Source organism: Orcinus orca, chromosome 5 (genome assembly GCF_937001465.1).
Source record: "Orcinus orca chromosome 5, mOrcOrc1.1, whole genome shotgun sequence".
NCBI classification, from domain to species: domain Eukaryota; kingdom Metazoa; phylum Chordata; class Mammalia; order Artiodactyla; family Delphinidae; genus Orcinus; species Orcinus orca.
In genome coordinates, this window is record NC_064563.1 from 78,962,029 (window position 1) to 78,987,117 (window position 25,089).

General features: G+C 43.4%; 1 protein-coding gene across 1 annotated transcript in view; it reads left to right on the forward strand.

Annotated features, from left to right (window-relative positions):
* Positions 1-1,768: 1,768 nt before the first annotated feature.
* The window catches only part of MUC13 (mucin 13, cell surface associated), a 43,101-nt gene continuing 19,780 nt past the window's right edge, over positions 1,769-25,089 (forward strand). Inside the window, exons 1-5 of the mRNA XM_049710348.1 lie at positions 1,769-6,184; positions 12,796-13,527; positions 16,983-17,105; positions 18,063-18,169; positions 21,590-21,645. Of these exons, the coding sequence (XP_049566305.1) occupies positions 6,112-6,184; positions 12,796-13,527; positions 16,983-17,105; positions 18,063-18,169; positions 21,590-21,645 (1,091 nt within the window). The 5' untranslated portion in view covers positions 1,769-6,111. The remainder of the gene's footprint in view (positions 6,185-12,795; positions 13,528-16,982; positions 17,106-18,062; positions 18,170-21,589; positions 21,646-25,089) is intronic.

Below are 25,089 nucleotides of genomic sequence, written 5' to 3' on the forward strand. Positions count from 1 at the left end.
ACTTTGGTCTAGAGTAGCTGTACCATTTTGCATCCCTACCAGAAGTGTATGAGGATTCCAATTCCCCACATCCTCACCCATACTTGGCAATTATCTGTCTTTTGCTTATAGCCATCTTAGTGATGATAAAGTGATATCCAGCTCACTTTCAATTCTCTGGGATGATGTATTGGGGAAAACTACTCTTCCCACCACTCCACACTGGGTCCGTGTGGGAACAACACCCTGGGGGCCCAGCCCTGCAAGAGCTTCAGGGTATTTGCACTAAAACGTAACTTTTTCTCAGAGGAGAAAAGATTCCCAGAGATTGTGCCCCATTGGTAATTAGTTTTCACTTCACAAACCCACACATTTATACTACCCTCTGAATGAGCATTATTGGGAGATGAGGAAATATTTTTCAAGGGACTACAAATAGTTACAGGGCAGATTATTACAAGGCATCTTGACTCAGCAGGAGCCAGGACAAGATGGCTTCTAGAGAGAAGTTCTGTAGACACTACTGCCCAGCCCTACCTCCCACCACCCACTCCCCAACCTTGTGATTTCCAGAGACACCAAGGAGTCTTCTGGGGAGAGGGACCAGGGCCGGTGGGAGAGAATTTCCAGAAAGGAAGGGGGAGTCTTCCTGAGGAGACAGACCTCCCCTCACTGCAGGAGGTCAGAGGGAAGGGTGGTTTCTGGTCCTTCCCTTTATGGCGGCTGCCGCCCAGAGTGGAGCAGAGACTGAGATATTTGCCTGCAAAGGAATCCTGCCAATCGGGGGCTGTTTATTGCGTGCCTATGTGCGCTGGCCTCTGCTGGGTGTTGTGCTTATCAGGTGCACTGTACAGAGAGGGTTTCAAGGTGAGATCTTCCCATTACGGGAAGTAGCTCCCAGCCCACCTTGCGTGTGCCCTGCATAGGACTTTCACAGTTATCGCAGAAATGCTCATTTCAAGTCATTGCTCTATCCGCAGAGCCTGGAACAACATCTGGCAGTTGTAGATGCGCTAAAGTGTTTGGTGAATGAAGGAAAACACCTAGACTTGACACTGGCTGGTGGAACCCAAGCATAGTACCTCACTGTATCTATTGTTTTGTAGTTTATTTATACTTAGTAAATACAGTATTGCTGAAAATTTCCTTTGTCATAGTGACTATGTAATATTCTTCTCATGAACTCAATAAATTTGTCTTGACCAAGCTCTAGCTTTTGGACATTTTCATAGTTTAAATTTTTTCCTATGAAGAATAATACATCCCTGTATAGATGTTTTTGAGCACAGGTCTGACTGTTCCCTCAGGATAAATTCCTAGAATGGAATTGCTGGGTCGAGTGGTAGGTCCATTGTTAGAGGCCTATGATGCATATCGCCAAATGTCCCTTCCCCCAAAGGCTGTGTATGAGGCGTGTTTCCCACACACCATTGTCTTCAGCAAGCATTGTCATTCTTTTCATCTTCTCAGTAAGATAGGCCCACAATCAGAGTATCTAACTGATTCCTGATGCTATGCAGCCTCTCAGGAGATTGCTTATGAATGCATGCCCAAGTTTTATTTCAAATTTGTCATAAAGAAAACAGTTCCTGAGATAGCCAGATCAAAGATTCCTTCTTGGGCTTCCCTGGTGGCGCAGTGGTTGAGAGTCCGCCTGCCAATGCAGGGGACGCGGGTTCGTGCCCCGGTCCGGGAAGATCTCACATGCCGCGAAGCAGCTGGGCCTGTGAGCCATGGCCGCTGAGCCTGTGCGTCCGGAGCCTGTGCTCCGCAACGGGAGAGGCCACAACAGTGAGAGGCCCGTGTACCGCAAAAAAAAAAAAAAAGATTCCTTCTTGGAAGAGACATTTTATAGGTGATGAAGAACAACAGCAACTGAAAAGAATGTCTGGTTACAGATCATTGGGAAAGTTGCAGGTCGAGTTGCAGCCTTGAACGTCAAGTTAAACGTCATTACACTCTCCCCAGACTGACAGTAAGCTGGCGGCGGGGGGTAACTTCCCCGGAACAGGTGCTTATCTGAGAATAAGTCAGTTATCAGAAAATAACTCGGAGTTCAGCTCCAACGCAGGCTTGGTTCAATTTTCTCTTTTACTACTTTCATGTGACATTTGTCATGTTGTTGATATTTCATATTTCTTTTTGCTTATTTCTATTTACCTGTTTGCTTCCCCCACCCCCATGCTTTTAAAAGCCCCCCTCGAAAACACCCACCGAATAATGTGTCCTAACATCATGTTTTCCATACAAGATTCTTGACAAACCATATATCGTCTCTACTCTTTTCTTCCATAATTTGTTTTCTTGATATCGACATTTTTTTCAAGACCTAAATGAATTTACTTTTCAAATAAACTTTACATCATCACCTCAAATAAAACATTAGTTTCATTTTCCATAAATAGAAAGTCACCATAAAATAAATACAATAAAAGTGAAGTGTGATTGGATTCTAGGTGGGTATCTGTGATTGCCAAAGGCTCTTTGAGCAATTCTCTTCCTTGTAATGGGAAATAATGCAAGAAAGAGAACAGTTGAAGATATATTAGCAGTAAATGAGATTTTACAATCAGAATGACTGAAATAAGTTTGAAATTGCAATTAACTTCCCCTTCTAAGTGAACCAGTGTTCTCGAATGCTGTGTCCATAGACCACTTAAAATCGTCTGTGTGCTATGAGCGCAGTGGCTCTCACACCTGAGCGTGCATCAGCACTTCCTGGAGTCTTGTTAAAACACAGATCACCGATTCAGTAAGTCTGGGCTAGGGCTTGAAATGTGCATTTCTTTCTCCCTCCCTCCCTCCTGCCCTCCCTCCCTCCCTCCCTCCCTCCTCACTTTCTTTCTTTCTTGCTGCGTTGGGTCTTCATTGCTGCGCGCCAGCTTTCTCTAGTTGCAGTGAGCGGGAGCTACTCTTCATTGCGGTGCGTGGGCTTCTCATTGCGGTGGCTTCTCTTGTTGCAGCGCACCGGCTCTAGGCGAGCGGGCTTCAGTAGCTGCAGCATGCAGGCTCAGTGGTTGTGGCTTGCCGGCTTTGTTGCTCTATAGCATGTGGGATCTTCCTGGACCAGGGCTCAAACCCGTGTCCCCTGCATTGGCAGGCGGATTCTTAACCACTGCGCCACCAGGGAATGTGCATTTCTAAAAAGTGCTCGGGCCATGCTGGTGCTGCTGGTCCAGGGCACATACTCCAAAAGGCACAGCCCTCATTGCCTCGCATCTCACTTTAGGAAGAACTGGCTAGGGAAGGCCGACAGGTGCAAACCAGAAACAACTGCAACTCCAAACAGGTGCAAACCTACTCCCGTTTGTTGTGACCATTTTCCTCTCAAAGAGCAACAAGCCCAGGCCCAAGGCTGGCATCCCTGAGAGCAGTGCTGTAATTTCTAGAAACACTCACTTCCTCTGGGAGGAAAGCTGAATTGCAGTGTGTGGCCAGGAGAGAGCTTTCTGGCCTTCATAAAACCTCCCCAAAATCGGCGAGCAGAGGAGGAAGTAGGTGAGAAGCCACACTACTTCCTTGGGAATGCCCCTCCATATGACTTCTCCCGGAGTTGAGTTTTCTAAAGACCGATATTCAAATGGAATTAAGGAGTCCACAAAAGTTGACTCTCTCCATGATGAGAAAATAAATTTTTTTGAGAACTGACTAAACTCAGTGAAGTGAGTAGATAAGTGATTGTCAAGTTTTATAAGCCACACCTCCAAAAGCCAATGCCTCGCCCTTTCGAAGGCTAAGGTGTTTGAAACGCAGCTCCAGGGATGGAATGCCCACGTGTCGGCATTGGAACCTTCCTCTGAGCCCTTGACATCACCCGTGTGTGAGAAGAGAAAATCTCAGGAAGAGAGCTCGACCATGATACTGCCTCCCAACAAGTCAATCATGTTAATTGGTCCATGTTTCTCTCTAGGGCCTATCTTTATAGAGGTATATTTTTCACATAATTAGATATATAATGAAAACCTTGCCTTTAAAATAAATTTTTTAATTAAAGTATATGAAGTGTAGTTGATTTACAATGTTGTGTTAATTTCTGGTATACAGCAAAGTGATTCAGTTATACATATATATTCTTTTCCATTATGTTTTATCCCAGGATATTGACTATAGTTCCCTGTGCTATACAGTAGGACATTGCTGTTTATCTATTTTATATATAGTAGTTTGTATCTGCTAATCCCAAACTCCTAATTTATCCCTTCTCCTCCCCCTTTCCCCTTTGGTAACCATAAGTTTGTTCTCTATGTCTGTGAGTCTGTTTCTGTTTTGTAAATCAGGTCATATGTATCACATTTTAGATTCCACATGTAAATGATATCATCTGGTATTTGTCTTTCTCTGTCTGACTTACTTCACTTAGGATTATAATCTCTAGGTCCATCCAAGTTGCTGCAAATGGCATTATTTCATTCATTTTTATGGCTGAGTTATATTCCGCTGTAGATATGTACCACTTCTTCTTTATCCATTTGTCTGTTGATGGACATTTAGGTTGCTTCCATGTCTTGGCTATTGTAAATAGTGCTGCTATGAACATTGGGATGCATGTATATTTTCGAATTAGAGTTTTCTCCAGACATATGCCCAGGAGTGGGATTTGTTGGATCATATGGCAACTCTATTTCTGGTGTTTTAAGGAACCTCCATACTGTTCTCCATAGTGGCTGCACCAATTTACATTCCCACCAACAGTCAGTGTAGGAGAGAGAACCCTACGTTTTTCACACACTGTCACAGTAGAAGAAGCACTCTCCCTTATTGCTGTATCTAAGCTTCCCTTGTGCAATGCTGTCATGTGTTTCAAGGATAGTCACCACATTTATTCCTCTGTTCTTGAATATTAAAAGTTGTTTTAAACTTTTTATAATATACATAATAGTGCAGCAAATGTATTTGTACATATACTTTTCCCTTGAACTGAAAACATTTCCTTAGGATACAGTCCTAAGTGAATTTCTCAGTCAAAAGGTAAGAACATTTTTATGGCTCTTAATACTTGTTGCTGAATTGCCTTTTGGAGGCGGGGGGGGGGGGGGGTGTAGCATTTGCAAGCATGTTAAATTATCTGCACCCTCACCAGAACTGAACATTATCAATGTGAACACTTTTAACAGATGTAAAATGTCATTTCATTTTTGTTCTAGTTAGTAGCATGTCTTTAAAACAAGTGAAAAGTTTAGTATTTTCCCCATACTTCTTTTTTTTTTTTGAATTTTATTTTATTTATTTTTTTATACAGCAGGTTCTTATTAGTTATCCACTTTATCCCATACTTCTTTACTAACTTTATTTTCTCTCTGTGGATAATTTGATTATGACAATCAACTTCTGGAAAAGAAATTATCCAAATGCGTGGTGAGTCTGAAGACCCAGAACGATATCTTATTTACTTGCATTCCCTGCTCCCTGAACCTTCAACAAACTGGATGACATTCGTCCATTCTTTCCTTTAATCCATAAACATTTCCTGAGCACCTGCTATATGCCAGGTGTTCTGGGTGCTGGGGACGGAGGAGTGAACGTGGCAGGGAAGATCTCATGGGAGATGTGGCATGAGACGGCTCTCATGGGCAATAGACAACTAAACAACAAAGAGACAAAGTCATTTCATACATATTGAGGCCATGGAGGAAATGAACTGGGCTTGGATAGTCAAGTGTCTCTTTTAGATGAGGCCACCAAGAAGAACCCTCCTGTCATTCTCCTGCTTAAATGTCCCCAAGGCTTCCTGGTTTTGCACTTAGAATAAGATACGCACTCCCTGCAGGATCAGGCCACAGTGTGCCTCTCTGACGTTACCTCCTTCCAATCTCCTCCAAAATGACAGTGCTCCTCAAAGACCAAAGTTGTACTCATTGTCCCCTCTGCCTTCAATGTTCTTCTCCGATGTTTGAATGGCAACCTCTTTCTTAATATCAGGTCTGAGTTCAGACATCAGCTCCCATGAGAAGATTCTGCTTACCATCCTATATAAAGAAGTACCTTCTACCCCACCAGTCACCATGCCGTTATGTTTTATTTTCTTCATAGCATGTATCACTCTCTGAAATTATTTTGTTTTCTGCCCACCCCTTGGCTCCTGTAAGGTCCAGGAGCATAGAGACCACCACCATCTTGTTCACTGCTTCTTAGATGTGCCTGACAGATGTACAGAAGTGCCTCAAACATCTGATATCAATTGAACAGCCACCTGAACTTCATTCCTGTAAAGTATCCATTAAGTGAGAAGTTAATTTCAGTAGATATGAATGCCAGGATTGGAAATGGTTTTGTCAAGCTGTCACCAGTTAAACACTTGAGTTGGGAATATTGCTTTCCCACAAGCCATTTCTCTGGGAATGGTTTACTGAATTAGAGAGGAAAATAACTGATCAGTTTCATTTATTATCCAAGCATGATATTGATAATCAGTATTAGTCAATCTGAGAAGACTGTGTATCAAGGGACTAGAATTAGTGAGAAGCAGTTAAAGGCAGTTGACATTTTTTTCAACATTTGATTCCGTAGACAAAAAATTCTGTGGGTCTAGTTGTTTAATCTCGATATAGATTTTAGGTTTCTAATGATTCTCCAAAGCCTTCGGGCCTTATGATGATACCACCATGTTGCAGAATCAAAGCAGCTGAAGAGGGGCTCTTCCAAATCAGATTCCAATCCTAAATGGCTTTGACACAGTTCTCTTCTGCTTACCCTATGTCTGAATAGTCGGATATAATTTAAATTAATGGGCCCGTCCTGTCCCTCTCCATAGCCAATAGATCATTGATAAGGTCCCTGCTGAAGTGTAGTTCTCTGGTGACCAGGTAATTGTGGGTAAACTTAGCTCTTTTTAGATGATTCTGCGACTAAGTCACCTAAACAGACCGTTGTTTCTATGGGAAAATGGAGTCTGTGTTTTCGACTTACAGGTGTCTAGAATATAGCTGGTGTGGTGCTAATAAATATCACCCTTTTCCTTGCCCACATTTTGAATCATGTGAGAATTGAGACAAAGAATATGGCAGATGGAGACAAAATATCACTTTCAACAGGAGCTTGTTTCGGAGAATGTGGTTTAGGGCTTTCTAATACTGAATCCTTACCTCCCAGCTACAACAGTCCTGAATACCCAGGTTCTCCCCCAGAAGGGTAAGGCAGGATTGGAGATGAGTATTCCCAGTTTATTCTTCTGAAATAAGTCAGCACACCTCACTTAGGGCAGAGTCAGTAAAGGCACTGAGAGCCCAGGAGCGTGGCGCTCACTGAGCTGCTCCACAGGGAAGGATTCCCATCAGCCACTAGGAAGAAGCATTTCCACAACTGAGAAGCTCTATGTACTTGTCTCTATAGTCCTGGAGTGTTGTAGTCTGGTGTGGCCTGGGTTCAAAGAGGCCTAAGAAAGGATGACTGTGTGTTCATACGTTCAGGACTACCTGACCTTCTTGTTGCTCACGTTTTGCCAGGTAAGGCCAGGGAAGAGTCAGGAAGGCAGGTGCCTAGAAGACCTCCGTCCCTTCCTGGTCATACTTCCTTGTGTCCTCAGCAGAGAAGTGGAGTAGAAAACCACAGTAGATATCGACACTGTTGTAATAGAGTGGCATTAGCAGACACTGGCAGTAGTGCTCTGTGGATACTACTCTCTTGATACCTTGAAACCAGAAAAAGGTAGAGCAGTGGGCTCTTCCTGGTTTAGGAGACAGGATTTGAGACCCTGCAGCTAATTATGTGACCTCAGGCCACTTTCTCAATTTTCCTAAATTCCTGGTTAGCCTTTTATAAAGTGAATGTACTAGGTTGAAATGCCATGTAAAAATGGCAGAAAGGGAGAACATATTTGTAATACGTATATGAAGAACACTTGACAACTCAAAAATAAGGAGACAACTCCACTAAAAATGAACAAATGATTTGAAACAAATATTTTTAAAAAGAAGAGATATGGGGCTTCCCTGGTGGCGCAGTGGTTGAGAGTCCGCCTGCCGATGCAGGGGACACGGGTTCGTGCCCCGGTCCGGGAAGATCCCACATGCCGCGGAGCGGCTGGGCCCGTGAGCCATGGCCGCTGAGCCTGCGCGTCCGGAGCCTGTGCTCCGCAACGGGAGAGGCCACAGCAGTGAGAGGCCCGCGTACCACAAAAAAAAAAAAAAAAAAGATGCTCCATATCATTTGTCGTCAGGAGATGCAAATTAAAACCAAAGTGAGATACCACTACATACCCTTTAGAATGGTTAATATTATAAAGACTGAGAGTAAGCAAGTGTTGGCAAGGATGGGTAGCAACTGGGACTCATATGTTGCTGATGGGAATGTAAAGTGCAACAGCTTTGGAAAACAATTTGAGAGTTTGTTAAAAGTTAAACATATACCTATCGTATGATACAACCATTCCACACCTAAGTATTCACCCAAGAGAAATGAAAGCGTATGACCACACAAAGACTTGTGCATGAATATTCATAGGACCTTTGTAATAGTCAAGAACTGGAAACAACCCAAATGTCCATCAACAGATGAATAGGTAAACCGGAGTATGTTCACCATATCTATACGATGGAATACTCTTCAAAAATAGGAAGAAACAAACTATTAATATATACAACAACATGAATGAATCTCAAAATAATTGTCCTGAGTCAAAGAAGCCAGACCAAAAACTAACCCCCTCCCAAATGCAGTACATCTGTATGACTCCATTTGTATAAAATTCTAGAAAATACAAATCAATCTGTAGTGACAGAAAGCAATCCGTGGTTACCTTAGACTGGAGGTGTGGGGAAGGATGAACACAAGAAAACTTTGGGGAATTATGAGAACATTTGATATCTTGATTATGGTGATGGTTTCATGGGTGTGTGTACGTGTCAAAGCTTTAAATGTGTGAGTTTACATAAATTGTACCTCAATATAAGTTGTCAAAGAAGGGAAAAATAAAGAAAGGAAACAGGGAAGGAGGAAGAACTGACACACAGTAATACGGATGAATTTCACAAAACATCATGCTGAGGGAGAGAAGCTGGACATAAAATAACACATACTGTACGACTCCGTTTATATACAATTCTAGAAAAAGCAAACTAATCTCTAGTGACAGAAAGCAGGTTGGCAGTTGCCTGGGGTTGGGGGTGGAGGACAGAATAGACTGCAAAAGGGCAAGAGGAAACTTTTGGGTGTGATCAATGTTCTGTATCTTGATTGTAATGGTGGTTTGACATGAATATACATCTATCAAAGCTCATTGAGTTTTACACTTTACAAATGGATTGATTTATTGAAGTAAATTATACCTACCTAAATAAAGTGAGTTCTAAAAGGCCTTTGTTTAACTCTTGCTGCCAGGGATCATTCAAGCTGAGAATAATGTACCACATATGGGCCCAAGAGTTGTCTTTGCGCGGGGAAAAATATTTAAATGAGCCTCTCAGCTGTGAAGAGTAAATCCCAAACCCTATTCCTGAATGAAGATTTTTGGGACAACAGGGAACTCGCCTGCTGTGTAATCTAAAAATTTTTGTTTTCACTAAGGTTAGAGTGAAAACTCTGGCTAATATTCACGAGGTGTTATTGGCTTCATTCCTCTGCCTGGGGCCAAATGCAGTGGGGTGGGGGTCCTGGATTTTAAAGAGGGAGGACTGGATTAAAAAGACCTTCATCCAAGTGATAAAGCTGGTTCCGGAAACATGGTGAGAGGTCAGGGGCTGAGGAATAAGAGGTGAGTAGAGGACCTGCGAGGGGGGACCTGGCCCATGAACCACCACGAGTCAAGAGATCAAGTCATCTGTTTTAAGGTATTCTCTTTCTGCACTGTATTTTCCCCTCCTTGATCTGTCACACACAAACTCTCAGTAAAGTTAGAGTAAAGGTTACAATTTGATATTCACTGCCTCTGAGGACATTAATGGGGGGTCATGTCCAGGTACAGTGATATGTGGGGAACCAGGGAAGCTTGGAGACATGAATACAAAGTTGCTAGAAGTGACCGTCAGAGAGGCCCAGAGCGGTGGTCCACAGTGAAAGGTGATAAAAGCTCAGCAACAGTCTGGAGAAACACATGAGGACTCCTCAGGGATTCTCAGAACTATAGCTGGAGGAAACTGTGGATTTCCTGCACTCCAGCAGAGTGAGAAGAGCACAGACTATATTACTGAGTGTTTAAAGGAACGGTGACCTCCTAAAAGGTGGTAGCTTGGGGATGTTTGGAATATAAAGAGATTAACTAACACCCCCCTCTGGTCCCCAGTCTCCCAAGGATGTTTGGACTGTCCTGAGTTATTTTGGACTATGAGACAAAAATAATCCATAACTCCTGGTTCGCCTCTTCTATCTCAAAAGCTCGGAAGGGACCTACGCTATATGACCAAACCCTAACTAGTAGTTGCCTTTGTCTGGTTTGACGTCAGTTAATTACTGGACTTTGAACCTGAGAGAGAGTTAAAAAGAAAGATAGCTGGAGGGAAACCATTTTCTCCCTGGATTACCTAGCAAGAACAGATAAAATGAAAGCCTTCACTCACCTCAGTCTTCTTGCCGTCCTTTTTCTAATCTCAGGTAAGGAACATTTAAAATTTTTTAATTCTTTTAATCATGTTTGTTGTCTCTGGGATAGAAACAGCAGGCTTAAGCTTAATTCCCACGGGCCCCATTAGGTGGACTATTTTGTGGATGAAGTTTCCTCTCCAACTGGGCTCAAAGACACAAGGCATTTCAGTCTGTGATGAAGGCAGATAGAACAGTAGTAAAAGAAGCTTCTGGACTAAGATTTGGGGTTCAGCAAGCCAGAGATTTGTCCCTGAGAATCCTGAGGCCAGACAAGAACAACTTGGTAGTTCCAAGGGCTCAGTGCCCTAGAATCCCCTTCTCTTTAACCTTCAGATGTCATTTGGGTCCTAATGCAGAGCAGGGACCTGGTTTAATCCCTGAATGTGGCATCAAGAGTTCTTTTTTGCTCCTTCCTCATGGGGGGTCAAGGCTTACCTGTGGGCAAATCCCTTAATCCCTCTGAGTATTGGTGGGCATTCCTGTCAAATGTGGGTGCTCATAGGCCTGTTGGACACAGGGTAAGCCCTTGATAAGTGAGAGTAGTAGGAGGAACAGGGTAGCAGCTGTTGAGATGGCCAGCTGATGAACTATTTTCTTGCTCCTGGGAGAGCATTTGCCTATGAATGACTGGTTAAGCCCAGCCCTCTTCAAGGTGAAGAGCCAGATTCTGTCATCCAGGGGCTTCCAGACCCAAGCAGGAATTAGGCAACATCTTCGGCAGTTTTCTATATCCAAAGGTTTACAAATAGCTTCCTCACTAAAACTTTTCCTTTTAATAATTTTTTTAACCGATTGTCATTGTCAGAGCTCTTAGAGACAATTAAGGGTTCTAGAAAAGTGATTATAGGATCACTAAGAGTACACTACCCCATGTGTCCAGGGGTTCCTAAGATTCGAAAAAAGGCAGCTTTGATGATCAGCATAGCCCTTAGGGCAAAAACCACCTGTATTCATCTTATTCTTTAAAAAGTTCATGTCTCTAGAATTACGAATGGGTAAACATCACTAGAAAACATTTTGAAGAAGTTTAATACATTAAATACCTTAATGAGGTATTTTTATTTCATCATTCTTTAAACACAACCCCTTCCCTACCATCCCTCAGCTAACAAGCGATGTAATGGAAAATTGGGACAATTGCTGTAAATTGTAAAAAGACAAAAGGAGGCATGTCCAGGTGGTAAACAGCTCCACCTGGTGGCATTTTCAATTGCCCTCCCTGAGAACTGCTCTGAGGAATATTAAACGCAGATTGACAGTTCTGCAACTACAGGCATAAATGATATTACATCTTGTAATAATATGACATGTTGATATTAATATATAATTAATACTTCATATTATAAATGATATTACTATATTATAATTATATATATAATATATATATTATATTATATATATATATAATATATATATATATAATATATATAATTATATATATAATAATACAATAAATAATATTAACTCTTCATATTTTTCTACCAGTTGAACATCATATTTTTCAGTAACTTTTTTTTTTTTTTTTTTTTTTGCCGTGCCTCGCGGCTTGCGGGATCTCAATTCCCTGACTAGGGATGGAACCCGGGCCACAGCAGTGAAAGCCTGGAATCCTAACCACTAGGCCACCCAGGGAACTCCCCAGTAATATTTTTCCAGTTTTGTCTGTTTAATTTTTAACTGTATTTATTGTGGGTTTTTTTTAAGAAGTAGTCATGTGTTTTCATTTTTAATGTAATCCACTACATTTATTTTTCAGAAAAAAAACGGATTGGGTACTAATTAGTATTAAATAATAGCAACTGTCATTGTATATTCAATGTTATGTCTTCTGAAACTTAATATCTTTGTTCCTCCAGCCGAGAACCAAACTGCTTCAAACTCAGCTGCCTCTAATACAATAAGCAATTACTAAAGCTACAGTGACTTGAGGTTCAATGTTCACATTCAGCAAGTTTAAATCCACTCTTATGTGATTTTTGAAAACTTATTTATTAACTGAAAATATTGCTTGCTGATAAAACTTGCTCAAATGCTATCGCTGAATGTACAAGTCACTGATTATGCCAATACAACAAAGATAACCACATGTTTGAGGATTGCAATGAGCCAGACATTCACTGAAAAAAAAAAATACAACGAAACAAAACTCACACAATATCTGAGAATCTGGACCCTTTGTATCAGTGTTTTGAAGTGTTTCATTAATATCTTAAGACAAGTGTATCAAAACCTTGGCATGATTTAATTGAAAGTCGCCAATTTTATTTTTACTAACATCAGAAAGTTGTGCCTGTGCCACAGGTGTTGCTGTAACTCCTACCAGCCCCGCGGGCGCTCCTGCTTCCGCCAAAGGCACAGCGGCGCCTACCAGCCCCGCGGGCGCTCCTGCCTCCACCGCCGGCCCAGCGGCGCCTACCAGCCCGGCGGGCGCTCCTGCCTCCACCGCCGGCCCAGCGGCGCCTACCAGCCCGGCGGGCGCTCCTGCGTCCACCGCCGGCCCAGCGGCGCCTACCAGCCCGGCGGGCGCTCCTGCGTCCACCGCCGGCCCAGCGGCGCCTACCAGCCCGGCGGGCGCTCCTGCGTCCACCGCCGGCCCAGCGGCGCCTACCAGCCCGGCGGGCGCTCCTGCGTCCACCGCCGGCCCAGCGGCGCCTACCAGCCCGGCGGGCGCTCCTGCGTCCACCGCCGGCCCAGCGGCGCCTACCAGCCCGGCGGGCGCTCCTGCGTCCACCGCCGGCCCAGCGGCGCCTACCAGCCCGGCGGGCGCTCCTGCGTCCACCGCCGGCCCAGCGGCGCCTACCAGCCCGGCGGGCGCTCCTGCGTCCACCGCCGGCCCAGCGGCGCCTACCAGCCCGGCGGGCGCTCCTGCGTCCACCGCCGGCCCAGCGGCGCCTACCAGCCCCGCGGGCGCTCCTGCGTCCACCGCCGGCCCAGCGGCGCCTACCAGCCCCGCGAGCGCTCCTGCTTCTGCCACAGACCCTACGACTCCTACCACCAAAGCGAGTACACCTACTCCCTCCACAAATACCCCAGGTAAGATCAATTCCCTGCAAGCTTCTCACTGAGGAGTCACAGTATTTTGGAGGATGGTAGGTAAGTTTGTTCTACCAGAGTAGGGAAGTGCATATAAAGAGACCCAAGGTGTCCTTGGATATGAACCCCTGGAATTAAAAAGTCTGGGTTGCACAGGCTAATAGTAATGGCAGACATGCTAAAAGATTACCTGTTCCATTCTCCTTTCCTCAAGTTATTTGCCAGATGTGGAATATTTTTATGAACTTGGACTTTAAAAAGCTACTTTTCCAGCTTCCCTCTCCCTAGTAGATTTTTGCAAATAGTTTCAGCTTCTCTGAGGTCAGGTGCAAATAAGCACTGACTCTCCAGCCCCACTGGTCTAGATCCCTGGTCTACTGAAGGAAAGAGTCACTTCTATCCTGATTCCTCATCAAATGTTATGGAAAAATTATGACATTACAATGGTAGCTGATCACAATTTAGAATTTGAGCTAATTCATGGAATTTGAGCCTGAGAGATTAAAAGGCCAAACAACAGCAGTACTCAAAACAGTCCTGGACATGACCAGAGCCGTGGTCCAAAGGACAGATATTTGGGGCTACTATCTAAGAGATGATGACTGACCTCAAGCCCAAGTTATTGAAACAGAAAGCACTTGCCTCATTTCCTAAAGTTTAGAGCAGGGGTCAGTAAACTTTATCAGTGAAGGCAAACTAATAAATGTTTCAGGTTTTGTGGGCCATGATAAGGTCTCTCTTACAACTACTCCACTCTGCCATTTTAGCATCAAAGCAGCCATGGACAATATACAAATGAATGTGCCTGATTGTGTATCAATAAAACTTTATTTACAAAAACAGAGGCCTGGCCAGCATTGGCTCACAAGTCATAGTTTGCCAACTCCTGGTCTTAAAGAATCCTCAAACCTAGGCTTAAAGGGTCTAGATAAACCCTGTTATTCTCAGTTAGGGAAACTGAGGCCCAGTGAGGACAGCAACTTACCCAGGGTCAAAGAGCAAGTTGATGTTTCCCTATACTTACTTCTTTTGTCTTCCCCAGTGTTCTGCAATAGATCTAAGAAATGGATGATTAAGCAAATGGAACCAGAGCCTGTATCAAAACCTGGCTCCCAATCTTCTTTCATGTTTTCAGGGGCCGCTCTGAAGGCTAGGTCAACAGGGACACAGCTACACAATCAGTTCTCCTGCAGTCAGGAAAGGGAGCTTTTTTCTCTTTTTTTCTTTTTTTTTGTGGTACATGGGCCTCTCACTGCCGTGGCCTCTCCCGTTGCGGAGCACAGGCTCCAGACACGCAGGCTCAGCGGCCATGGCTCACGGGCCCAGCCGCTCCACAGCACATGGGATCTTCCCGGACCGGGGCACGAACCCGTGTCCCCTGCATCGGCAGGCAGACTCTCAACCACTGCGCCACCAGGGAAGCCCGAAAGGGAGCTTTTTAAAGCTGTTTCTGCTTCCCCAGACACTCTCTCAGAGTAAGGCAGTCTTCTTGTGTTCTGGCCCTACACTAACTACGGGGCATGGGCCAAATCACTTCTCTCTTGGCTTCAACATACGCACTGTTAATAAGATGTGATTGAACTAAATAGCCACCAAAATCCTTTTCCCACTGTAACATCCTGTGATTTTATTCCTGGCACACAGAAAAACTAACAAGTCTGTCCTCTATTGCCAGGGAGAAAGCACACCAGGAGTTATATGAGCAGTATATCCAGAATGGAGCTGCACTCAGTTTCTTCCCCAGGATTTGCCAAATCATCCTTGCAATGTGGCTGAGGCCTTTTAAAAAGCCATTTACTTTACTTAGAATAGTGGTTTACACCTTCTCAGAGAGGCGACCCTTACTGTTGTCTATGAGGTACTGCACTACGCCTCCTGTGTCCCAGGTAGCCTGTTTTTTTCACTCTTATAAAACTTTTTTTCAATAGACTTTATTTTTAGAGCAGTCTTAGATTCACAGCAAAAGCAAAAGGAAGGTAGAGTTCGCATGTTTCCCTACCCCCACAGCTGCATAGCCTCCCTTATTATCAACTTTCCTCACCAGAGGGTACATTTGTGACAACTGATGAATCTATATTGACACATGATAATCACCCCAAGTCCAGTTTACATGAGGGTTTACTGTTGGTGTTGTATATTCTGTAGGTTTGGATAAACGTATAATGACATGTCTCCATCATTATGGTATCATAAAGACTAATTTCACCTTCCTAACAATCTACTGTACTCTGCCCATTCATCCCTTCCTCCCTGCTAACCCCTGGCAACCCCTGATCTTTTTACTGTCGCCATAGTTTAGCCTTTTTCAGAACGTCATGTAGTTGGAATCACAGTATGTGGCGTTTTCAGATTAGCTTCTTTTATTTAGTAATATGCATTTAAGATTCCTCCATGTCAATTTTCAAGGCCTGAACACTGAATAATATTCCATTGTCGGGCTGTAGCAGTTTGTTTATCCACTCACCTACTGAAGGACACCTTGGTTGCTTCCAGGTTTTGGCAGTCATGAAGAAAACGGCTATAAGTATTCGTTTGCAGGGTTTTGAGTGGGTATGATTTGATAAATAATAAGTGAATACTCAGCATTTACACTGAGTAAATACTAAAGCATGCACTTGTGGGGTCATATGGTTACGAGTATGTTTGGTTCTGTAAGAAGCTGCCTGCCTGTCTTCTAAAGTGGCCGCACCATTTTACACTCCCAACCAGTATCAGAGCTCCTCACCAGTACTGTTTTATTTATTTTTTATAAAAGTCAATTAGGCCCACAGTTATGGAAAAAGAAGCTTAAATGGGGCAAAAGTATATGCAGTAAAAACTAAATCTCCCTCCTATCCTAGACCCCTAGGACCCAGACCCCAGGTCATCCACTCAGAAAGCCAGAGAGTAGAATGACCGTTCATCACTTCCTCTTAGAATCATCACTGAGTTAATCCACACTGTTCCCTTACTCTCCCTTGCCTTTCCTCATGGGTCTGTATACCATGTATGCTAACCAGAATACAATATCTAGTTTCTTTGGGGAGCTTTTGGCCTGGTCTTCCCTGTAAGTCAATTATTCATATCTTCAAAAAAAAATACGATGCTTTCTCTAAAATGGTTTTGGAGACTTCTACCTAGTGTTAGAGAACCAGACATCAAGGTTCTGGAGGATCCTTGAGGTCCCAAGGATTTCTTTACTCCTTGGAGTTAGAAGACTGCTGTCTCTGTCTGAGCAGACTCTTACCCACCAACCTCTGACCTTTACTGTTGACAAGCAGCGCTTGGCTCTAGAATTTTAGCAACAAACTTCCTAGAAACATAAGAAAATATGTATTTGTTTCAGCTGTTCTAAGGGTGTGCCATGGAGTAACACAGCCAAGGAATAGAAAGAGCCCAGGAGATTTAAAAGTATGTTTCTTGGTGTTATTTGTTGTTATCCTATGGATTTTTAATCTCTTTCTACTGTATCTCAGGTTCCAGAAGCCCTTGCCAAGAGGATCCCTGTAAGGGTGATTCTTCATGTGTTAATCTGCATGATAGCCGGTTTTGCCTGTGTTCAGAAGGGTATTACTATAACTCTCATGCATGCAAGAAAGGTGAGTTACAAAGGATGAATCATGGAGAGCTGCACCTCAGACCTAAGTGGAGTAGAAAACTTAAAATAATGGCAAAAAGAGCTTCCAGAATACTAAAGTTAGAGGAAAATTTGGAGGCAACAAAGACCAGCCAAGTAGAAAAAATGCTTCCTGTCTTTATCTCGATGGAACCTAGTGGGAAAGGAAATAGACATTCAGATTTGTGAGCTAGTCCTAGAGGTACGGGAGTAGATGGGTCCCTTCACTTAAACTGTTCAAGGGAACGGTGCCATGGGGTCAAAATGAGAATGATAGATGTCGGAGTCCCTGGAAAAGTACACAGGCTGCATAAATACAAAGTGGTGCTATTACATGGGGACACTGATGCAGAATAAGGTGATTTCCTAAAACCACAGAGTCAGACGAACCAGGAACCTGGTCTCTGACCTTGGTTAGTTCTCTGTCATAGGATTTGCTTGTTCTATAACAGCAAACCCTATTTTTGGAGACTTGAGAGCCTCTCAGCTCTGGAAATGAACTTTAAGAGCAAATCGACCCTATACTTTTTTGGTTATATCAGCTGGGCGCTATGAAAGTCCAAGGCTGTTTCCTGAGTTCCATGTTTTTGTCTGTTTTATGAATGAGAAATATCCCTCCTTGCCAGAACAGACCAACTGTACAGGAAATGAATGCATTGTGTTGGCCACAGAAATTAGAGATATCCCCAAAGCCAAAAGAATGTTCCTGTTTTTAGCACTAATACTCTCATTTCTGGGGATCCACTCTAAGTAAATGACTCCATATGTAGAAAGGTTTGTGCATGAAGATGTTCTTTGCAACTGTTTTTTTCCCTCTTAAATAATTAAAAGCACTGAAAACAAAAAATGACTGCATCAATGAAGGAAAGATGTATTTCATAGAATATTATGTAGCATTCTTTACATTAAATATCACAGAGAGATTCTGCTTGAATTTCAGGAAAGATATTCCCTGGTACGATTATGGCCAATATATCACCTACATCTGACTTAGAAGATAGAAATTCTGTGGCCTATCAGGAATTATACTTTAACATTACTAGATTTGTAAGTATTTTCCAAACATCCTTCCTCTATAAATATTCTTTATTCTAACACTGACTTGTAGAGTGTAGACTGGTATTCGGGTGGTACATGCTGGTACAGCTGTACCGGTGGATCAAGTAGTGAAATGCATGCTTATTGGTTTGTAAACAGCTGTTCCAAACTCCTGGGGGCCACTGCTTCCTGGTTGCCCAGGCTCCTCTGGGCCCCTGGGTACTCACCGTCATCCTGCACCTGGAGGGGTAACATCTGGCACAGCAGAGGGCTTTTAGAAGCCACCTCCAGCCATGCCATACTCATTCATACAGAAATATTCTTAAATATTTTTAAGTGGACAGAGAAATGTAATGCTGTTTTAAAATAAATTCCTTCCATAGAATTGAAGAGAAAAAAAATTAAAGATTTTTTTTTTCCTTTTTACAATCAGATTTGCATACTCTTCTGGCTTTTTTAATGTCTGGAAGAGGAACTCCATCTGAATTATATGTTACTTCTTTTTCCCATTGTCAAAAATGTGGAAATGAGCAACAGCTTCATTTCATGTTGATTCTTGTGAGTGTGTCGACATGAAAGAGGTGGAGATCTCTATTCTGGGACCACAGGTGTCAGACCTGGAAGGTCTTAGAGAGGGTGTCCAGCCAGCGTTTCTCAAAATTTAGTTTTGAAGGGAAAAATGTTAGCTTGGAAATATGTCTTAGAACTCTAAGTGGAGAAACACTTATTTTTAATTTTTTTTAACATCTTTATTGGAGTATAATTGCTTTACCGTGGTGTGTTAGTTTCTGCTTTATAACAACGTGAACCAGCTATACATATACATATATCCCCGTATCTCCTCCCTCTTGCATCTCCCTCCCTCCCACCCTCCCTATCCCACTGCTCTAGTGCTATGCAGCTGCTTCCCACTAGCTATCTATTTTAATTTTGGTAGTATATATAAGTCCATGCCACTCTCTCAATTTGTCCCAGCTTACCCTTCCCCCTTCCCCCTTCCCATGTCCTCAAGTCCATTCTCTACGTCTGCGTCTTTATTCCTGTCCTGCCCCTAGGCTCGTCAGAACAATTTTTTCTTTTTAGATTCCATATATATGTGTTAGCAGACGGTATTTGTTTTTCTCTTTCTGACTTACTTCACTCTGTATGACAGTCTCTAGGTCCATCCACCTCACTACAGATAACTCAATTTCGTTTCTTTTCATGGCTGAGTAATATTCCATTGTATATATGTGCCACATCTTCTTTATTCATTCATCTGTCGATGGACACTTAGATTGCTTCCATGTCCTGGCTATTGTAAATAGAGCTGCAATGAACATTGTGGTACATGACTCTTTTGGAATTATGGTTTCTCAGGGTATATGGCCAGTAGTGGGATTGCTGGGTCGTATGGGTAGTTCTATTTTTAGTTTTTTAAGGAACCTGCATATTGTTCTCCATAGTGGCTGTACCAATTCACATTCCCACCAACAGTGCAAGAGGGTTCTCTTGGAGAAACACTTTAAAAAACTAACGTCTTAATGGGGGCCCAGGAAGCACAGTGGCCATAAAAATGGACCAGAAAGTACAGAATAACAGTCAAGGATCAGGAAGGCTAAGTAACTGACCGAAGGACACCCAGCTGATGAGTGAGGACGGGGGATTTGAACCCAGACCTGCCTGACCTCAGGGCTGCTTCTTCTTCCCTGCTGGCTCTGTTGTGCAGTGAGGTCTGGGCAGGCCTGTTAGCATGGTTCCTGCCCTCCTGCCCAGTCCTGCAGCCCTTCAGACTGAGAGGTGTATGTCTGCAAATCCTCAAAGGGTGACCTGATAGAAGAAAAAAAATGGAAGACCTTTTTCCTATGCCGATGCTAATTTTGCAATCTCATTTTTTGGGATTAAGAAAATTAAAAGTGCAAAAAGTGGTCAGTAGGGGAGCTGGATAGAACCTTGGAGGTCATCCAGTGAACCTGTTCCTAAGTAGATTCCCAGGGCCCTGATGGTTTACAGAAATACCAGCTCTTCCTGATATGTAAAAGAATTAAAAGGAATATGGACATATTCTGGATACAAGGTTGCCCAGACTAACTAGAGCATCAAATGTATTTGAATTTGACTAGAATAAAAGAGAAATGATTTAACATCTTTTTAAATGACATTGGTTGCCATGATTTTTTTAAATGTGGGGTCCCCATGGGAGAAAAATAATAAAATTCTTGGATTATATAATAAAAACATTTGCACCAACCCAGTTCAACATTCATGTAATAAATATGGAGATGGGGTCCAAAGAGAGGAAGACATGTCCAAGGTCATGTCTTTCACAGTTAAGTCATTCAATCATCGGTCAACTGGTGTTTGTTGAGTGTTTCCTAGAGATTGCCCTGCGCTGAGTGCTGTGGAATAGGCATGGGGATGGGCAGGTGGCAGGCGGTAGGGGGGTGTCATAAGAAAGAGAAAACGAACCCCATTCTTGGCATCAAAGAACTTATGTTCTAATTGAGACCCCCATCCGACCTCCACCTCACCCCTGCCAGAGGTCCCAGCTTAATCTCTGGCCACTTCTTAACAAGTATCTAGAATTGTCTCTGCTCTTGGAACGCAACTCAGGCCTAAGAAGATCTACCTGTGCTGGAACCCCTTCCAGCTCACAAAGCCATGTATCATATATTCTATCTCACTTTCTACGCATGATAGCCCTATGTGGTGGGAATTACTGCTATCTCAAATTTTCCAATGAGAAAGTGAGGTTCAAAGCAGTTAAATTTTGCAAAAGCTAAGCAGAGAAGTTTGGCACCTCAGCCTGCTGCCTTCTGAGGCACACTGCTTCTGAGCATTGGTGTGGGCTGCTCCTTCTTCCACTTCCTGGCCCCGCACTACCTACTGAAATGCTTTACAGCCCATCTCCTCTATGAAGCCCTCTCTGGTTCTCTGCGACTAGATGAGAGTTTCTTTGAACCTCCACAGTAGATTCTACTCTCTCTGTCACCTACCTCTCTCAACTTCATGGTGTAACCTCTTATTTGATCAGAAGCTGGGTCTGCCCATCTTGGTAATCTCTATGTCTCACGCATGATGCCTTGGTAAGGTAGGCATTTAAGTCTTCCTTAGGTAAACTGATGAGTGTATAAAGCATGCATATATGTAAGTCTAACAGTAACTTTGAAAAGACAAAACAAGTCAGTCACGTTATTTTTAAGAGTATTGATTTGGCTGGGTGCTTCAGGTTTCCATCTTTTTCCTGGGTGGCTCTGAATTATATCAGAATCTTCCTATGTTACAGCAAAAATTACTGAAAGGTATTAGAGCGCATGGAAAGAATAAATAATTTGTTGTGTTATAGTTACATAAATGAGTTTAGAAATGGATTTATGTTAAAACCTAGATGTAATATCACTTTCCCCCTCTCTTTGTAGTTGTTCTTAATTCTGTTCTTTTTCTCCACAGTTTGAAAAGGCATTTGACAGTTCTGATTACGGGCAGACTGTAATTGGTAAATTAAGGTAAGTTTGCTGTGGACTGATGGGGTACTTTGGAAGCAGGTTGTGTTTGCCTAACTTCTGTGTTCTCTTGCATACCCCATGTGGCACTGAGGCCCTAGGATGGCTAGTCACAGGTCAAGAAGAGATGATTAGTCTGAGTACCACAGAGGACCCTGCCTCTGACGTCACATTGACCCTGGCCTGGGTGGGCAGGGTGTAACCTGGGGATAGCAAGATGCTGCCTGTGATTGGCTACTCAGCAACTTGCCCACATAGCCCAGGGCATCACCTGGTTCTCTTTGTTTGGTTTGATGCTTTGGCTACAAATCACACCTGGTCAATCCCTGGAACGTGCATTCCAGGGGGTCAGGAGGAGAATGAATGGCTCACGGCCATCTCTTCCCTCATAGGGGGGAATGAGGCAGACAGGAAGACCCCAGTCATGCACCTGGCTACTGCAGGGCCTGTCGTGAGCTCTTTCTACAGTAAGAACGAGAATGCAGTGAGCATGGCAACGTGCAGTGAGCAGGGTTGCATGCTATTTGGGAACCCAAAGGGGCGGAGGATTCTCAAGAAGTTAGTGATTCCATCTTGGCCTCCTCTGAAGCGTATTGACACATGAGTGCTACAGGCTGAGGAAGGAATGCTCTAAGGCAGGGGTCCCCAACCCCGGAGGGCGGCACAGCGGGAGGTGAGCAACAAGCCAGCAAATCTTCATCTGCCGCTCCCCACGGCTCCCCGTCGCTCGAATTACTGTCTGAACCATCCCCGCCCCTATTGGTGGAAAAATTGTCTTCCATGAAACCGGTCCCTGGTGCCAAAAACGCTGGGGACCACTGCTCTAAGGTGAACAGAACCATGCAGAAAAAGCAGCTTTAATGTATTTATATTTTATGGTTTTACTATTGCATCTATCTTTATAAACTTTGTCAAGTCCTTTGTGGAAAAACATACTATATATATTTAGATATGTGAATTCAGAGAAGAACTCCTAAAAGTGGTGAGTCTTGATCTTGGCGGTGAGCAAGGTGCACATGTGATGGGTAGCCAGAAGGCTGGCAGGCAGCTTAATGGGAGGCACGGTGCAAGCAGCAGGCAGAGAGGCTGGGCCCCAACACACAGGCTGGAAGCTGGAGGTACAGCAGACTCCTGAAGGTCTATGCATTGTTGAAGGACATTGGGTTTGATTTAGGGGACAACAGGGAGTTCATGCATCAGGATGACTGGATAAAAACAGGAACAATGAGGTGTAAATCTATGCTTGGATCCCTGCCTTGGCACATTATTGCTGTGTGACTGGGTAGGCATTTTAACCTCTCTGAACTTTTGTTGCCTCATCTCTATAACTGGGATAATCTGATCAACCTCCCCAGAACCCTGGGAGGAGTAAATGAGATACCTTTGGAAAGATTCCCTGTGCAAAGTGCCTGGCACATAGTCAGTTTCAACAAGTTAGTTCCCCTTCTGTTTCCCTTCCAGAATATGGGACCCTGCAAGTATGATGGAGAGCTGGTCCCACAGAGTCACTTGGGGAAACTGTGGCACTCCTTCCGTTCTTAAGGAGTTACTGGAAGGGGAGTTTTGGAGGCAACCACTTACCTGTGAGCTCAGTGTCCTGACAGGAGCGACTCCCCCAGCAAGGGGGCCATGGCAGGCAAATAGACCTCAGTCTCACCTCAGAAGGCATTTCTTAGGCTCCATACCAGTGCTCTCTCCTCTGAATCCCCAAGCTCTTTATTTACTGTCCAAATGTTGGAATTAGAAGGATCCTCAGAATTTCTCTAACATTCAAATCTCTCTTTGGACAGAGGAGGACACTCAGGCTGAGGGAAGCTGGGACTGGTCTTGGACCACAAAAGATGGTGGCTATCCTGGGTCTAGATCTCTGGGCTCTTAACTCAGAGGCTAGTGCTCTAGTCATTTATACTACACCTTTTTGTCACTTAAGAACACGACCACTCCATCATTTCCTTGAACTGTTCTGTAAGTGTCATGTCTTGTCTCCTGAATTGGAGAGTATGCTAGCAGGTTCTTTAAATGAATGCATTATGGATGGCATTTCTTTCCTAGCCCCGCTGCAAAATTATACCATAGATCTCTGGTCATCTTTCAACAGATAAAGAAAGCTTGTATCAAGTACCCCTTTCTCACTGCCCTATACCTTCCACTGTCACCTCCAAATCCCATCATGAACCAATCATGATAGGAAATGTTAAATTAGAACTCTGAAGCCCATTTTGCTTTTGGACTCCCTTTTGAGGTGATCATTCCTAAAAACAGAATTTCGTTCATGTTTTGGATTTTCTGGATTGTTCTGCAGAACCCACATGGCTGTGAACATTTTCTAAGTAGGCTGGCTATGTTTTCAAGCTTCTCTATTTCTTCAAAAGTCAGAAAGGAGTATAGGAAAACTATTGGACAGGAAAATATATATCCTGAGTCTTAAAAACACACAGCCACAAATTAGAGAGGGAAGAAGTTTTTGTTGTTGTTTTTTGTTTTTTGGAGTTTTTTGGTCACAGACGTCCCTTTTAATAGTGAAAGACTGAAAATAACCTCAGTATCATAATAGGAGGTTGATTAAGTACATTATGATACATGCATGGGATGGAATATTATGCAGCCATTTCAAATGATGTACACATTTTAAATGATGACAGGAAAATATTCACAACATACTGAAAAATGAAAATGTACGCTAAAAAGAAGCATGCATAAAGGATTTTACCTTGCAAAAATAAAATATATGCATGAAAAAAGACTGGTAATATTTAGAATCAGAAAAACAATTATTTAAAAATAAGAGTAATATATGCTTACAGTAAAAAATTTGGAAAAAACAGAAAATATGAATAGAAGACAAAAAAATCACCGACGGTCTCTCAACTCAGGGATATTTATGCATTTTGGTATATTTCCTTCTACTCTTTTTTTTTAAAATAAATTTTTATTTATTTTTTTTGGCTGCATTGGGTCTTCGTTGCTGCACATGGGCTTTCTCTAGTTGCGGCGAGCAGGGGCTACTCTTTGTTGCGGTGCGTGAGCTTCTCACTGCAGTGGCTTCTCTTGCTGCAGAGCATGGGCTCTAGTCGTGTGGGCTTCAGTAGTTGTGGCTCACGGGCCCTAGAGCGCAGGCTCAGTAGTTGTGCCACACGGGCTTAGTTGCTCCACAGCATGTGGGATCTTCCCGGACCAGGGCTCGAACCCATGTCCCCTGCATTGGCAGGCAGATTCTTAACCACTGTGCTACCAGGGAAGTCCCTTTCCGTCTATCTCCATTTCTGTGAAACTGCTTCATCTGGGAGGGCCCGAGGAATCACTCCAGGATCACTGAAGCTGGTCCTCAACAGTGTAGCCATGGAGAAAAGGAAGAGCATGGCAGCAAACACAGGGACGGCAGGAGACAGCTGGACAGCCAGGTAGCGGCATTCGAAGGCGAAGAAGAGTGTACACATCCCCAGGATG